The sequence below is a fragment of the Carettochelys insculpta genome, chromosome 6, assembly GCF_033958435.1.
Source record: "Carettochelys insculpta isolate YL-2023 chromosome 6, ASM3395843v1, whole genome shotgun sequence".
Classification (NCBI taxonomy): Eukaryota; Metazoa; Chordata; order Testudines; family Carettochelyidae; genus Carettochelys; species Carettochelys insculpta.
Window position 1 is genome coordinate 21,805,650 of NC_134142.1, and position 16,032 is coordinate 21,821,681.

At 43.9% G+C, this 16,032-nt stretch overlaps 1 protein-coding gene across 1 annotated transcript in view; it reads left to right on the top strand.

The window, feature by feature from the left end:
• The first annotated feature begins 389 nt into the window (after positions 1–389).
• LOC142015270 (exocyst complex component 3-like) overlaps positions 390–16,032 on the top strand; it is a 35,703-nt gene continuing 20,060 nt past the window's right edge. The window contains exons 1-3 of the mRNA XM_074998704.1: positions 390–2,002; positions 10,028–10,616; positions 14,706–14,793. Coding sequence (XP_074854805.1) covers positions 1,756–2,002; positions 10,028–10,616; positions 14,706–14,793 — 924 coding nt within the window. The 5' untranslated portion in view covers positions 390–1,755. The remainder of the gene's footprint in view (positions 2,003–10,027; positions 10,617–14,705; positions 14,794–16,032) is intronic.

Below are 16,032 nucleotides of genomic sequence, written 5' to 3' on the forward strand. Positions count from 1 at the left end.
GATCTTCCGGAACAAGTTACCGTTCTTCCGGAAGATCTTCTCTGTGCAGAAACAGTCCTTGATATTACCCTGCATGAGGTGCTGGAGGAAATCAAAATTTCAGCTTGGATTCTTTAACTGTTTGCCAAAACCAAATTTCAAATTGCATATTGGGTTACAGAATTCACAGCTTGTAATTCATGGCCTGTGGTAAGCTGCTGCCAGGCAGGAGAGAAAAGCAATACTATGTGAGTTCTGGAAGTCAGCAATATAGCACTAATATTGCTAACATACAAGATGTCTGAATTATTTGCAACCCAAGAATTATTAGCAGAAATGCAATCAGTGAATAAATTTGAATTACAAAAAAAAATCAGTCTGTTCATGAACATTTCACAGACAGACAGACACGCACATGAGCCAAAATTTAATTAATTGGAAAAAAACTATTCAATCAAGATTCCTTTCTCTGCTTTAGTGGGTTATAATAGCAGTGGAAGAAAATTGGGGATTAGCAGCATTTATAGGAGTGCAAATTGCTTTTGTCCTTTAAATATTCAGGGTTGGCTAATCAACTAGTGCAAATGGGCATAGCTCAGAAGACTTGTAGTAATTCAAAAGATACATTTTAGGATGATTTTTAATGTCTATTCCTCTTTCCATGCTTTAAGCCACCACCATGAATAACAATGGAGGTACTGTACTTGCATATATGAAAATAAACACCCTAAGCTGATGAAGTGGATTTTACCCACAAAATTCATTACCTAATAAATAAAGTTGTTAGTCTTTAAGGTGGTACAGGACTGCTTGATTTTTTATTCACAGACAGGGATGAGAAAGGGTGACTGGTTCTCTTGGTTGGTAAATAACCCAGAGGATAGTTACCCCCATAACATTAAAATTTTCTTAATTTAAAATGCTGGGTTGTATATAACTGCTGGGGGACAGTCCCAGGCAACTGCTGGGTATCCCAGGGATTCAGGTCCACTCTCATCACATAAGAACTTGTTTAGGGCTTGCACATTCAAGATGGAATACTTGATTTTCATGAAGATACAGACAAATCTGGGTCTAAATAATGGTTGACCTTGATGCTGGAAATAACACAGAGGCCATGTCTACACTGGCACAAAACTATCAGCTCATAGAAATAAGGGGATTTTGAAGTTGGCGGGGTCCTACAGAAAAAGACCCCTGTCTGGACAAGCTGCATGGGAGCAAAAAGCGGCAATTTTGAAGAGCCGCAGCTGGTGGCGTGCTAATGAGGTGTTGAATATGCATTTCAGCGCCTCATTAGTAATCTTCGATTTGGCCATTTGCATAGCCATTTCGAAGTGGTGTGCCAGTGTAGATGTAGCCAGAATCAGTAGACAGGCATGTGCATCAGCACAGAGCTACTGTGTGTATTCCATGGACTCAGTCATAAACAAAATCTGAGAGAACTCTGAATCTAAGAAACTGAAAGCATGCAGGGAAATTTTAGTCATTTAGAAACAATTAGGTTATTTATGGAAACACAAATATGCCACAGGGGATCAGTTACATAATAGTTGCCTAAGTGACAACTTATAAAAACTACTGGACTAAACTGAGATATGAAACTGGCTGAGTTTGGATGTCAGTTATAGGAGGAAGTAGTCTGGACTGAATCTGGGGACAGACGTCCTCTCAAGGACAGGAATTCTTACTCCTGAGAGTGTAAAATCGCTTTGAGTTACTGCGTGGCCAGCATTTACCCTGTCTGAGAGCACACACTTGGCTCTTGCTCAGAGCATGAGGAAAATGAAGCATGTCTACTACCGACTTACTGGAGGAAGAAAGTTGCAGGGAGCATCTTCTGGTGAAAATGCACAGATGCTTCCCAAAGAGGCTCAGAAGGAGACGGAGAAGCAGAAATCAAAGAGGACAGAGAAAGTGAAAAATCTGGCAGACAAATTGGTGAAGAATTTGTTCTCTGTGAAGGAGGAAACTGACGAGAAGCCTGTGGAGAAAGAGTCTGATGAGAGGCAGTATCTCTCAGGTACCCTCTGGTAGTCTGTGCTTTCCCAGGGCTTATTTAGCACTGGTCTTCGCTGTTTCTTCTCACTATGCAGGCTGTTTTCATCAGCTCCTGACACTTGCAAGAGCCTTTCTATCTCTCTGTTCCTCAGGGATTCACTTCTTGTTTCAAGTCCTTTCTGATGTGTACATTTCTCCCTGCCTAAGTGTTTTAATTTCACTCCCCTTTCTGTGGTTCATTTGTATTTCACTTTGTACCTGTATTATTCCTCCCTGCAAAGCGCCTTGGCTTACCTTGTAAGAAAGAGCAGTCAAGTAGCACTTTAAAGACTAGCAAAATGGTTTATTAGGTGAACTTTCATGGGACAGACCCAGTTCTTCAGACCATAGCCCGACCAGAACAGACTCAATATTTAAGGCACAGAGAACCAAAAACAGTAAGCAAGGAGGACAAATCAGAAAAAGATAATCAAGGTGAGCAAATCAGAGAGTGGAGGGGTGCGGGGGGGAAGGTCAAGAATTAGACTGAGCCAAGTATGCAGACAAGTCCCTATAGTGACTCAGGAAGTTCCCATTATGATTTAAACCATGTGTTAATGTGCCGAATTTGAATATAAAAGCCAGCTCAGCTGTTTCTCTTTCCAAAACGGTGCGATAATTCCTTTTCAGCAACACACATACCTTTAGGTCATTGACAGAATGCCCCATTCCATTAAAATGTTGACTAACTGGTTTGTGGAGCTGGAGTGTTTTGATGTCTGTTTTGTGCCCATTGACCCTTTGTCTAAGGGAGTTAGAAGTCTGTCCAATAAACAAAGCATCTGGGCACTGTTGGCACATGATGGCATATATGATGTTAGTACAGGAGCATGAGAAAGTGCCTGTGATTCTGTGAGTAACCTGGTTAGGTCCAGTGATGGTATTTCCAGAGAAGATATGTGGACAAAGCTGGCAGCGGGCTTTGTTGCAGGGAAAGGTTCCAGGACTGGTATTCCTGGGGTATAGACTGTGGCTGTTAGTGAGGATCCTCATGAGGTTGGGAGGTTGTCTGTAGGAAAGAACAGGCATGTCACCCAGGGCCTTCTGGAGTGTAGCATCCTGATTAAGGATAGGTTGTAGGTCTTTAATAATTCGTTGTGGTGGTCTGAGTTGGGGGCTGTAGGTGATGACCAGTAGTGTTCTGTTCTTGGCTTTTTTGGGCCGATCTTGGAGTAGCTGGTCTCTGGGTATTCGTCTGGCCCTGTCGATTTGTTTTTTTACTTCTCCTGATGGGTAATTCAGGTTTATGAATATTTGGTAAAGTTCTTGTAGTTTTTGGTCTCTGTCAGTTGGACCAGAGCAAATGCGATTGTACCTAAGAGCTTGACTGTAAACAATGGATCTAGTCACGTGTGCAGGATGGAAACTAGAAGGGTGTAGGTAAGTATAGCGATCAGTAGGTTTTCGGTACAGTGGGGTACTGATCAGGCCATCCTTGATTAGTACTGTAGTGTCCAGGAAATGTATCTCTTGCATGTTGTAATCGAGGCATAAGTTGATGGTGGGGTGTAGATTGTTAAAATCTCTGTGGAATTCCTCTAGAGCCGCTGTACCATGGGTCCAAATCATAAAGATGTCATCAATGTATCTTAAGTAGAGGAGTGGTAATAGGGGACGAGAGCTGAAGAATCGTTGTTCCAGGTCAGCCATAAATATATTAGCATATTGCGGGGCCATGCGGGTGCCCATAGCAGTTCCACTAATCTGAAGGTATAAATTGTCCCCAAAACGGAAATAATTGTGTGTGAGAACAAAGTTGCAGAGGTCAGACACCAGATTGGCTGTGGTGGCATCAGGGATGGTATTCCTGATTGCTTGTAATCCGTCTTTATGTGGAACATTAGTGTACAGAGCCTCTACATCCGTTGTGGCAAGGATGGCATTATCAGGAACTTTTCCGATGTTTTGTAATTTCCTCAGGAGGTCAGTGGTATCTCGGATATAGCTGGGAGCATTGGTGGCATAGGGTTTGAGGAGGGAGTCCACGTAACTGGATAGTCCGGTGGTAAGGGTGCCAATACCTGAAATGATAGGGCGTCCAGGGTTTGCAGGTTTGTGGATTTTGGGAAGTAAATAGAATAATCCAGGCTGCGGCTCAGATGGTGTGTCTGAGTTAATGAGGTCCCGAGTAGCAGCAGGGAGTTCCTTCAGTAGTTGTTGTAATTTCCTTTGGAATTCCAAAGTGGGATCAGCGGAGAGAGGTCTGTAAAATGTGGTGTTGGAGAGTTGTCTGGCTGCCTCCTGTTCATAGCCTGACCTATTCAGGATGACAACAGCACCCCCTTTGTCAGCTGGTTTGATTATGATGTCTGGGTTATTTTTGAGAGTCCTATTTTTGGCTGTCCAGAGTCTCAAAATCCTATTGTCACAGGCAATTAATATTTAGTGCTTGTTGCAAGAACCAGAGAACTGAAAGCACGCTTTGTTACTAGAAGCAAATCTGATAAAGCATTTTGTGGGAATCTGGATTCTCGGAAATATTCTCCTTTATGAATCATCATTTTAAATCCTTTAAAGGGCAATGTCACCCTAGATGCCAGCTGTTATGATGAACGGTAAAGATATAGACACAGCTGTAGGACAGGTGGGGCTTTAGGCCCCTTTTAAGGTATGTCTGCAATGCCCTCTAGTTCAGGTTTGCGGGACCTGTGCTTATGGATTCAGTGTTCCAAACCCATGCTTGCACATGCACAAACTGCATTGTAAACCTAGGTTTGCAACGGCTGGACCTGCTTTTCACAGCCTTGCTAACACACCCATACTGCACTGTGCTGAGCTTTTGTCACAGGTCTGTGGTTCTGCCTGCATGTATGCTGCAAAATGACAGGGCTTGGACCTGAGTTCTACCAGGAGTAGGCTCTCACCCATCCCCTGGCAAGGTCCTAGGATTGCTAACCTGAGTCAGGCTGGTTTGTGTGTGACTGGAAGGGGGGCTTGGCCTCAAACTTGAGTTGGAGCCTGGGCTTAGCATGCAGGGTAGATGCACCCTTAGCGTATGTCTACACTAAGCCAGGAATTGATGCTGCTGCAATCTATCCACTGGCCATCAATTTATTGATAACTCAATCTCTGAGCTCACTCTAATTGATGCTTGAACTCCACTAAAAAAAGAAGAGGAGCTGTTGGTGATGGGAGAACAGCTCTTGCTGATATCACAGCACACAAGATGCAATATTAAGTATGTTGACTTCAGTTATGTAAATAACGTAGCTGAAGTAGATCAATGGCGCACTATAGCGTAGACCAGGCCTTATTCCCCCTGGAGTGCACCCCACAGCTGACAGACCTAGCTGTGATATGGTGTCATATGGCTTCACCACCCTTAGACTAGGACTTGGGATGTAGCCTCCTGCTAACCTCTGTCCACCTGGCACCAGCAGGTCTGTTTCCTTTGTGACAGAATGGGGTTTTCAAGGACACAGAAACAGCTTCTTCATCCAAAGGTATAAAGTATGCAGCGCAAAGGTACCCAGCAAAAATGCCTTCGTGCATATTCCCCCTAACCTACACTTTAATCTTCCCATCAGTCAATTGCCGTGTCCACTTGCTACAGGCCTTTTCTTGGAATCTCATGTGGCAGATCACTATCTCGTGCTCCATAGTAAACTCTAGTAGTTTCTCACCTCATTCGTTTCTTTCTCCACATCCAAACCTTCCCATGATTCTCTCCCAACCTTTGTTATCTGTTCCGAGTTTCGCGTTCCAATTTCCTCTGATGATCAACACATCTCTCTTCGGTATCTCCTCCAGCATCTCTGTCAAGTTTTTGTAGAATAGCTCCATCTCTTCCTTTGTATTGTCCGACATGGGTGCATACACCTGAATGACCGAGATGTTGAATGGTTTTGGTTCGAATCTCGCTACCATCATTCTTGCACTCATTGGTTTCTATCCTAACAATGCTCTTCTAGCTCTTTTGCTAAGGAGGAATCTGACTCCTGCCTCATTCTTCATTTTGTTCCCTGACCAAATGATTTTGCAACTGCACATCTCTCCCGATGCTGTCCAAAGCATCACCAAAGATTTAGATATTGGGCATAGAAAGTATGCTTATTAAGTGTGCAGATGATACCAAGCTAGGAGGGGTTGCAGCTGCTTTGGAGGTCAGGGTCAGAATTCAAAATGATCTGGACAAATTGGAAAAATGGTCTGAAGTAAACAGGATAAAGACAAATGCAAAGTGCTGCACTTAGGAAGGAACAATCAGTTTCACACATACAGAATGGGAAGCGACTGTCTAAGAAGGAGTGTGGCAGAAAGGGATCTAGGGGTTATAGTGGACCACAAGCTAAATATGAGTCAACAGTGTGATGCTGTTGCACAAAAAGCAAACATGATTCTGGGATGCATTAACAGGTATGTTGTGAGCAAGACATGAGAAGTCATTCTTCCGCTCTACTCTGAGCTGGTTAGGCCTCAGTTGGAGTATTGTGTTCAGTTCTGGGCATCACATTTCAAGAAAGATGTGGAGAAATTGGAAAAGGTCCAGAAAAGAGCAACAAGAATGATCAAAGGTCTAGAGAACATGACCTATGAAGAAAGGCTGAAAAAAATGGGCTTGTTTAGTTTTGGAAAAAAGAAGATTAAGCGGGGACATGATAGCGGTTTTCAGGTATCTAAAAGGGTGTCATAAGGAGGAGGGAGAAAACTTGTTCTTCTTGGCCTTGGAGGATAGAACAAGAAACAGTGGGCTTAAACTGCAGCAAGGGAGGTTTAGGTTGGATATTAGGAAAAAGTTTGTAACTGTCAGGGTGGTCAAACACTGGAATAAATTGCCTAGGGAGGTTGTGGAATCTCCATCTCTGGAGATATTTGAGGACAGGATAGATAAATGTCTATCAGGGATGGTCTAGACAGTACTTGGTCCTGCCATGAGGGCAGGGGTCTGGACTCGATGACCTCTCAAGGTCCCTTCCAGTCCTAGCATTCCATGATTCTATGATGTCTGCCAGTCCAAGCATATAACATCGGTATCTCTCCATCTCCTTTCAAAGCAGCTCTAACTTTCCAGTTACCCACAGTGTTCAGATGGTCCACTTTCCAACTGACAGCATATGAGTTAGTTAGTAACAGAGAGGAAGCCGTGCTAGTCTATACACTATCAAAACAAAAAGCAGTCAAGTAGCACTTTAAAGACTAGCAAAATAGTTTATTAGGTGAGCTTTAGTGGTACAGACCCACTTCCTCACTATGGTCTGAAGAAGTGGGTCTGTCCCACGAAAGCTCACCTAATAAACTATTTTGCTAGTCTTTAAAGTGCTACTTGACTGCTTTTTGTTTTGATATGTGTTAGCTGTAATTTTTTTTTGGTAGCCAACTTATCAATCCAACCCCAATCACTCGATGGGTGCCATGGACCTTGTTTATGCGGGTAACATCCAGGCTGACATCTTTTATCAGTTAGTTGTGCTGTCATCAGATTTCATTCATATTGTTGTATCACAATCAGCAGATCGACACTCATCTGACCAACCCTCCTCCTTCATCCAGGCTTGGGACCAACACGGAAACCCCAGAGGCTTCATGGCAGAGTTGTAAGAGTGTAAGACTAAGGAGGTGTATAAGATGATCAGGAATATTAATAGGAAGTGGCAGCTGAAGCAGGTAGCAATCAAAGATGAGAATGACAAGGTGCTCGTGAACAAGGAAAAGATTGTGCAACAATGGACAAGATATTGTACTGATCTGTAAAAAACACAGTTGGACCCGAATGTCTCAGAGAGACTGATTGAAGAACTCAAAGAGACACCACTACTGAGCACTGAGAGTGAGACCGATATTTTGAAAGAGGAACTAGAAAGACCAGTGAAATGACTAAAGAACAGCAAAAGCCCTGGAAATGATAATGTCACGGGAGAGATGATCAAATACTGCAGAAAAATACAATTCAGGAAATACACCGACTATGTAATATAGCATTGAAAGAAAGGAAGGCACCTAAGGAATGGACAAGATCCGTTCTACTGACAATACACAAGAAAGGAAGTATGTTGGAGTGCAAGAACTACAGAACGATTGCCCTAACAAGTCATCTAGCCAAGGTGCTGATGATGATACTGATGGAGAGACTGAGATCACAGATAGAAGAATATCTAGCAGATGAGCAAGCAAGATTCAGGAAAGATAGAAGTACCATACAGCAGATATTGTCACAAACATTACAATGGAGAAAGCTCAATGAAAGAACAAGAACATCTACAGTTGCTACATCAATTTTCAGAAAGTATTTGACAGTATAGATCAGCAAGTGACTTGGCCGGTATTGGAGTCATATGGAGTGGTTAGCAAACTGATACAGTTGTTGAAGAATATCAGTGACAATGCGGAGGCCATGGTGAGAATGTGTGGAGGGTGGGAAGTTGTTTTAGAATGAATAGAGGTATGAGACAAGGAGATCTGATATCACTGAGTATTTTTATCACACACCTAGATCGAACGATGGACAAGATCAAGGAAGAGGTAGAAGGGATATCAGTGCACAGGATGAGAATAACAACTTGAGGTTTGCAGATGATATAGTTATCATTGAAGAAAATAAAGAGAAACTCAGAAGAACAGTGCTTGTGCTAAACAAGGAAGGGAAGCAGTACGGACTGATTATGGACATCAATAAAACAAAAACAATGGTTTTTGGAGATAAGGAAATAGGAAGGAAGATCAGTGCAGACGGAATCAAACTAGAAAACAGAGAAGTTCACATATCAGGCAAGCAACATAACAAGACTGTAAGAGGAAATAGTGACTAGAATAGGGAAAACAAGAGCAAGTTTGAAGGTGATGGATAAGATCTGGAAAGGCAAAACGATTAGCTTAGGAATGAAGCTGAGCACCTTGAAAACGTGCATATTCAGAAGTATGTGGTACAGATGTGAGACGGGTGATAATGAAACATTTGAAAAGCAGAATATTGGTGTTCGAAAGGAGCTGTTATAGAAAGATCCTGGGAATAGGATGGTTGCAGAAAGTCACCAACGAGGAATTATATAGGAAGGCAGAGCCTAAAGAGAATGGCTATGATCTGAAGAAGTGGGTCTGTCCCACGAAAGCTCATCATCTAATAAATTATTTTGTTAGTCTTTAAAGTGCTACTGGACTGCATTTTTGTTCTGATAGTATATAGACTAGCACGGCTTTCTCTCTGTTACTACTGCAGAAGGTTATACAATGGAACTTACAGCTATTCGGGCATATCTGCAGAATGAACGACAAACGAAAAAACAAGACCCTATTATTCGGCATAATGGACAGTTTGCATAGGAGAGGCAGACCCACTGAGAATGGGTAGATGATATAGTAGGTTCGTGCACAGCTGTTCTACAGAAACTAAGCTACTCTGCACTGGACAGGGAAAGATGGGAGGAAATTGTGAGAGAAGCATTGGACACCAACAGGCATTGAGCCCATGGTTGTTGATGATGATGATGGTAAAAATAAGAAAACTGCTGCTTGAAAACATATTAGAGTTTGATTTAAGGCTGTTTGCTTTGCATATTTTGGCTTGTGATGTTGACAATAACGTATTAATGATTATAAAGCTTTAAGTTATGAATTGCAGCATCTACTGTCATTAAATAATTATTGTCTGATCCTCTGTCTCCCAGAACCATGAAAGTTTAAATCAATAACAAAGGAATAAAAGATTAAACCCCATAATTTTGTGCAACTGTGAAAATGTCAATGGATAAAAATAGAAAAAAGTGTAGTATACCAAACATCAATACTGTTTGTTATATATATATATATATATATATATATATACACACACACATACAGTGTCTGCTAACATTACATATTCATAATTCTGCCAGCTCTATAGATGACTCTGAGCAAATCATTTAACTGTACTGGGCCTCAGTTTGGCCACATGTAAAATGGGAATAATACCACATCCATGCCTAACAAGGCTATTATGATACATTTTTATTATATGTGAGTTGCTCAGTAATCACTGTGATGATTGCCATAGGTAAGTCAATAAACTTCTGGTTGTGTTTTTGCTCTGTTTCAGGTCAAGCCATTTGTGAATTGATAGATCAAGCAAAATTTCTTGACGCTTGTAATCACATTTATGATCTGGAACAATCTGCACTTAAGAGCAAAAAAAAGATTGATTCACTTTACAAAAAAGTAGCGGAAAGAATGTGGTCAGTTGTGCAAGAGGCAATCAATGGAGGTGATATGTTGCTGGAGCCCCTGAAATCAGTTGTTGCATCACTGGAGTGGGAGAAAGAGAAGGAAAAAGAATGGTTTGATAGTGACAAAGACATGGAATCTGTTTCAACCTGGAGTCCCAAATACTGGCACAAAGATCTGGAGAAATTGCTAATGGAATGCCTGGCAAGACAAATTCCCTCCTTTGTGTCTGCTAGCAACATAGAGGAGTCTGCATTCAAAGATCATCTCAGTCATCTGGAAAGCACAATTTTTCCCAACCTAAGATGCAAAAGAGATTTCTTCAAGGAAGCAGGATTACTTGCTACCTACACAAAATGCTGTGATGCCTGTTTGTCTTCTCACTTTTCTGCACTTACAGATGGCAACCTGAGTTTCAGCAAATGTCTCCTCATTTATGAATGGGGCTTTAATATGTACCGAAGGTATGTCCCAAGTCATTCATCTTTATACTTCTCACTTTCCCCCTTTTCAGTTCTGAGCATAGTCCCTGTTGAACTTCAAGGCAGTGGTACTAGAGTGATATAATGGGAAAGGTTAACCATTTTGGGTTAGTAAGAGAAATCAGTCATAGTCAGGTATTTCTTTGGTTCTGTCCTGTTTATTTACAAAGAAGGGACACAAAGTCCCGTTTCCCTAAGCACAGGAAGACTCAAACAACAGGAGGCATTTTCTTTGCTCATTTTCCCAAGCGTTTTTCCAGTTAGCACTCTGTCCAAAAAGTTCTCTTTTGGACTTTCTCTCAGGGTCTCCTTACCAGTGCTTCTCTTACTGTCTCCTTGGATTTCATTCTGCTCTCTGGGTCTGCTTCTGACTTCTGGCTCACAGACATGCCCAGCTCTGTCGAACAATGCCCTGCCTTGCTGGGTTTGTATTCCATCCCCAGGTAAAACTCCTGAGAGTAACTAGTGGCTCAGCTCCCACTCCATCCTTGCCATGCTGGTCTCTTATTTTGGGTGGTGGCTTCTATTGTTTCAGTTATTACTCACAAAAAGGGCATTTAACTGCTCCTTCTTTTGGCCTAATGGAAGGGCTCTATCATGCCTACTGGCCCTGCCCGTAGGCCAAAGACACACTTCACAGGAACTACCCAACTTCCTACCTAACAGTGTCTTTTCCAGGAGTCCAATTTTGCTGGTTTTTAGTGAAAGGGTTTCCTTTCCATACCTAGGCCAGGGCTACACTACAGACCTATGTTGCTTCCACTGCATTGCTCAGGGGTGTGAAAAAATCCACACCCGTGAATGATTTAGTTATACCTATCTAGCTCCCCTACCCTGTGTAGACAACACTATGGCCGTGTCTACACTAGCCCCAAACTTCGAAATGGCCATGCAAATGGTCATTTCGAAGTTTACTAATGAAGCGCTGAAATACATATTCAGCACTTCATTAGCATGCGGGTGGCCGCGGCACTTTGAAATTGACGCGGCTCGCTGCCGTGCAGCTCGTCCAGATGGGTCTCCTTTTTGAAAGGCCCCCGCCTACTTTGAAGTCCCCTTATTCCCATCTGCTCATAGGAATAAGGGGACTTCGAAGTAGGCGGGGTCCTTTTGAAAAGGAGCCCTGTCGGGATGAGCCGCGCAGCGGCGAGCCGCGTCAATTTCGAAGTGCCATGGCCACCCGCATGCTAATGAGGCGCTTAACATGTATTTCAGCGCTTCATTAGTAAACTTCGAAATGGCCATTTTCATGGCCATTTCGAAGTTTGGGGCTAGTGTAGACATAGCCTATGCGGGCATAGGACTGACTTCACTAATGCAGCTGCTCAGCTATATGTGAAAACCACTGGACATAGTACTGGACATGAAGACAAGCCCCCAGTTACCTACCAGTTTATAAAAACTATCATAGTAGCTGAATGTCAGACGGCGTTACCCCTGCTGCAACCCTGTCTTGGGGCACAGGCAGTGGGTGTGGCTGGATCTGAAACCTGGCACCCTGAAATGGAATGATTGGTTTCCTCATCTTAAGAGCATAAATTCGTAGTGAAGATCAGTTTTGACAAAGCAGTGCTCCCTCTGTGTGCTGCTCTGGAAGCCAGTGACCCAACAACTTCGGACGTGTCTTGACTGCCCCAATTCAGCCAAGAACTTGATGACTTTAAGCAACTGAGGAGCCCTTTGACGTCAATGTGATTACTCACATGCTTAATGTTAGGCACCTGCTTAAGTACTTTGCTGACCTTTCATTTGCAACCAAATATTGACTTTCATGGCCATTGAAAAATGACTTTGATAAACTGGCTTTGTCTCTTTAAGGTGAGAAGAGGTTGTGGGAGAGGCCAATGACCCAGCACCAGTTCAGTTTATTTGGAAGGATGTGAGAGGCAGGTGGTCTCAGGGAATAGTTAGTGTCTGGGAGAGTGAAGAAATAGGAAAACTCAAGCTCAGGACCAGGAACCTAGTAGAATGAGGGGGACGTGGCTTTCAACTCTCCCAGCTGGCCCAGGCAGGGTTGTGGATTGCTCGACCCAGTTGGGAAGGAGTAGGGAGCAGTCAGATGAGGGGCAGGTAAGTCAAAATGGAAATTCCAAGCCTAGTCAGGGGAAGCGGCTGAGGGGAAGAACTCAGCTAGGCCAAAGTTACAAGAATGAGGATTGTGCAACCTCTGAACTTCACAGAAAAGTCCACAAGCCTGACTGGGTATACCCAGGCAGGCCACATGAGGGAGGACTGTCAATACTCTGAACCTGAGGGGAAATTTTCCAAGCTGGGTAGGCTGGAGCTAGATGAACACAGACCCAGAGGGAGGACCGTGAATCTAAAATGAGGGTTCTTTTGCAGGAGCTGATTAATCTGAATAAATGAGACCCTGGGTTGAAGGGATATAATTTTTAGTGACGCTGGGGATAAGTGGATTATTTGAGGAAGTTAGAGAGAGATTAAGGCAAGGTGCATGCAGGGCCAGTCCCAGACGTTGGGGGGACACCTTGGGATGGCACCCAGCCACACAGACTTTAACATCTATAGGCTATAAAAAAGTAATGTCTGTTTTGACTCTTGCACATGAATCAACTTAGCTTGTGTGGAAATAGCAGGAGAGCTCTATCAGGCCTATTCTACCCTATCGGCCTCCCCCATTGATCTAATATACACGCATTCAGCTATGTGAAAAGCACAGCTGAAGGCAATGTACTTACCATGGTGTCTTCCAGGCAGTTAGATTTGCGAGGGCTGCTCTCACGCCAGCTTCAGCGTCTCTTCTCATCTTGGTGGAGTACCAGAGTCGACAGGAGAGCGCTCGGAGCTCAATTTATTATGTCTAAGCAGATGTGATAAATCGATCACCAGTAGATTGATTGCTGAGTGTCGATTCACCATTTAGCGTAGACAAGCCCTCATTTCTCAACAGAGAATCTCGAGTGTCCAGAATTAATAGAACTGTTGAGAGGGCTGAAGATGCTAATGTCTTTGCATTTAGCTATGCTGGATATCTCCTTGGTGACAAGTATCATAGGTGTTCTCAGGTGTAAGCATATTTACCTCAGCTTATACACTGCACCTCTCTCAACACTAAGGTTATTACACAAATAGTACGAAAGCACATTTTAATGATCAATAACAAACTGCTCAAACCCATTGACACCAGCAGGTTCTATTGCAGACCGAAAGAATTTTTGCTTCCTCTCCCATTGCCAAACCACATTATGCTGCTCAGCCCCCGGCCCCTCAGTCATCCCACCCATCAGTCACACACACAGTCTCTCCAAAAAAAGCCTGGGGAAATATATGCATCTTCTGAAGGTCACCGAATCTTTGATCTGATGGATTACGTAAGGAAGAGAATTCCAAAGCCTTTTGATTTACCTGCAGACATGCCAACAGCAGGGACAAAGGGGCTGTTGCCCCCAGGCCCGGCTTTTCAAAGGCTTCACAGCTCCAGATGCTGCCAAAGCAGTAGGCAGTGGTGAGAGGGATGTGGAGGGGGAAGGCAGCAGTGCAGCCCTGGTAGTGCTGAGGGCTGAATGTCCTAGGCAATTCCCCTTCCATTATTGGACATGTCCCTTCCAGGACCCAGAACTGGGGTCCCCTCCCACCTTGTCCAGGGCCCAAGGTGGCTCTTGGCAGCGCTGTTTATATGGGCATTGTTTATTCTCCTTCCCATACAGGAATAGCATCTTTAACCTATATAGCTGTGTCCACACTGAGGATCAAAGGGGTCTACACTTTACAAAGTGTACAAATGGTACAACTTTCTAGTGTGGACAAAGCCAAGAGAGAGATGCAGGAAGGAGTACAGACCAAAGAGAGGGAATCAGAATGGAGTGGGTGTACTTGGAGAATGGGGCCACAAAAAAAGGCAGAATCAAAGATGGTGGGGCTGGCAAGGATTGAAACAGTATTTTCATCAGTTGTAATTGGTTCTTATATGAGAGATGAATGCTGCTTTGAGCTTGCAATTAGCCGGCTGAGCTACACATCACAAATGTGCACAGACTTTCAGCACAGGGATTGGGCGAGCCACAAAGGTGCTAGAAAGCTGCTTACCATGATTTTGTTTGCTCTGTGCAGTGGCAGAGAGAAGTTGCTCTTAGCTGATACATATGGTTTCACATGGATTTTTTCAAACATGGAGGAAAAGCTGCTCACAGTCACCCAGGTAAGATCATGGAGTTCTAGGAAGCTTGGTCACCCCATGCGAGCCTTACAGGAGCACTCTGCTGGAAGACACGCTGCACAACCTTTAAGGGTATGTCTGCACTGCAGGATAAGCCTGTGGTTTAGCAAGGGCTCAGTCCTATACCCCCTTTTGTCTATACCTTGATCATGCTAGCTCAGGGCTCAGACCCAAGGTGTGTCTGAGTCATTGGCAGACCTGATGCAATTATCCATTCTGCAGGGCCAGGGCTCAAGTTAACCCAGGTAAGTCCCAGCCCGCTTGTTTCCAGTGTGGACACAACTCTGTAATTTGGTCCTGTCTGTCATCCAGAAGTGCCCCACAGTTCCATGGGACCACTTTTTAGGCCTCTGTAGGCCAATGATCTGCAATCCACTCTATTGAAAATGGGAACTACCCCCTCTTTGTAAACGGCAGCAGCTCAGGTTGGCGTTAACCCAGCTTCTTCTACTCACCCACCTGCAAGCCCCAGTATCAGAGAGCCTCCTGGGTTTGCAATGGAGTACAAACTGATCAAGCCTTTTGCAAAGAGAGCTGCTTCCTTGGCATGTGCAGGGCAAGCAGTAAAGCTTTCCTATGGGGCACCGTAATCCTGGGGATAGTGCGGCCACATTTCAGAGGCTGGGGGCAGCTAGGAACTCTGCGATATGACCTCGGTCTGTGCACTGCAGCATGGGTGCCAGAGGCCTAGGGTTGAGCGTGGGTTAGGAAAATCTTAACATAGGGTTAAAATATAGTGTAGCTGCTCTAGCCCTGGGTTCCCTAACACAGGTCAGTTGGCTTGAGTGCCACTAATCTGGGATTTACATTGCAATGTAGACATGCCCTTAATGGGGCTTGAATGGGGAAGGGGGCTTACAATCAGCACAGGACCCCAGCTTCCAGGACAGGTGTTTTGTTTTTTGTTTAAATAAAAAGCCCCAGAGCAGGGTTGGAATATGGTGTGAGCTCTAAAGGAAAGAGAAGAGGTTCTGCTAGTGTATACATTGAGTGTCAGGGGTAACCAAATGAAGCACATAAGACCACGTTACAGTGCTTTTAAATGTAGCTAGAGCCCCAGGACAGCGGGACCAAGGCTGACTTCCCCTAGTACCAGCTGCAGGAAGTGTACAACCACACCTAAACATTAGCTCTTTGCGTTTGTGTGTGTGTGCGCGTGTGTGTGCTTGATCACTTCAGGAAATACCATGGAGCATAACACTTTCCACAGGCACACCCCAG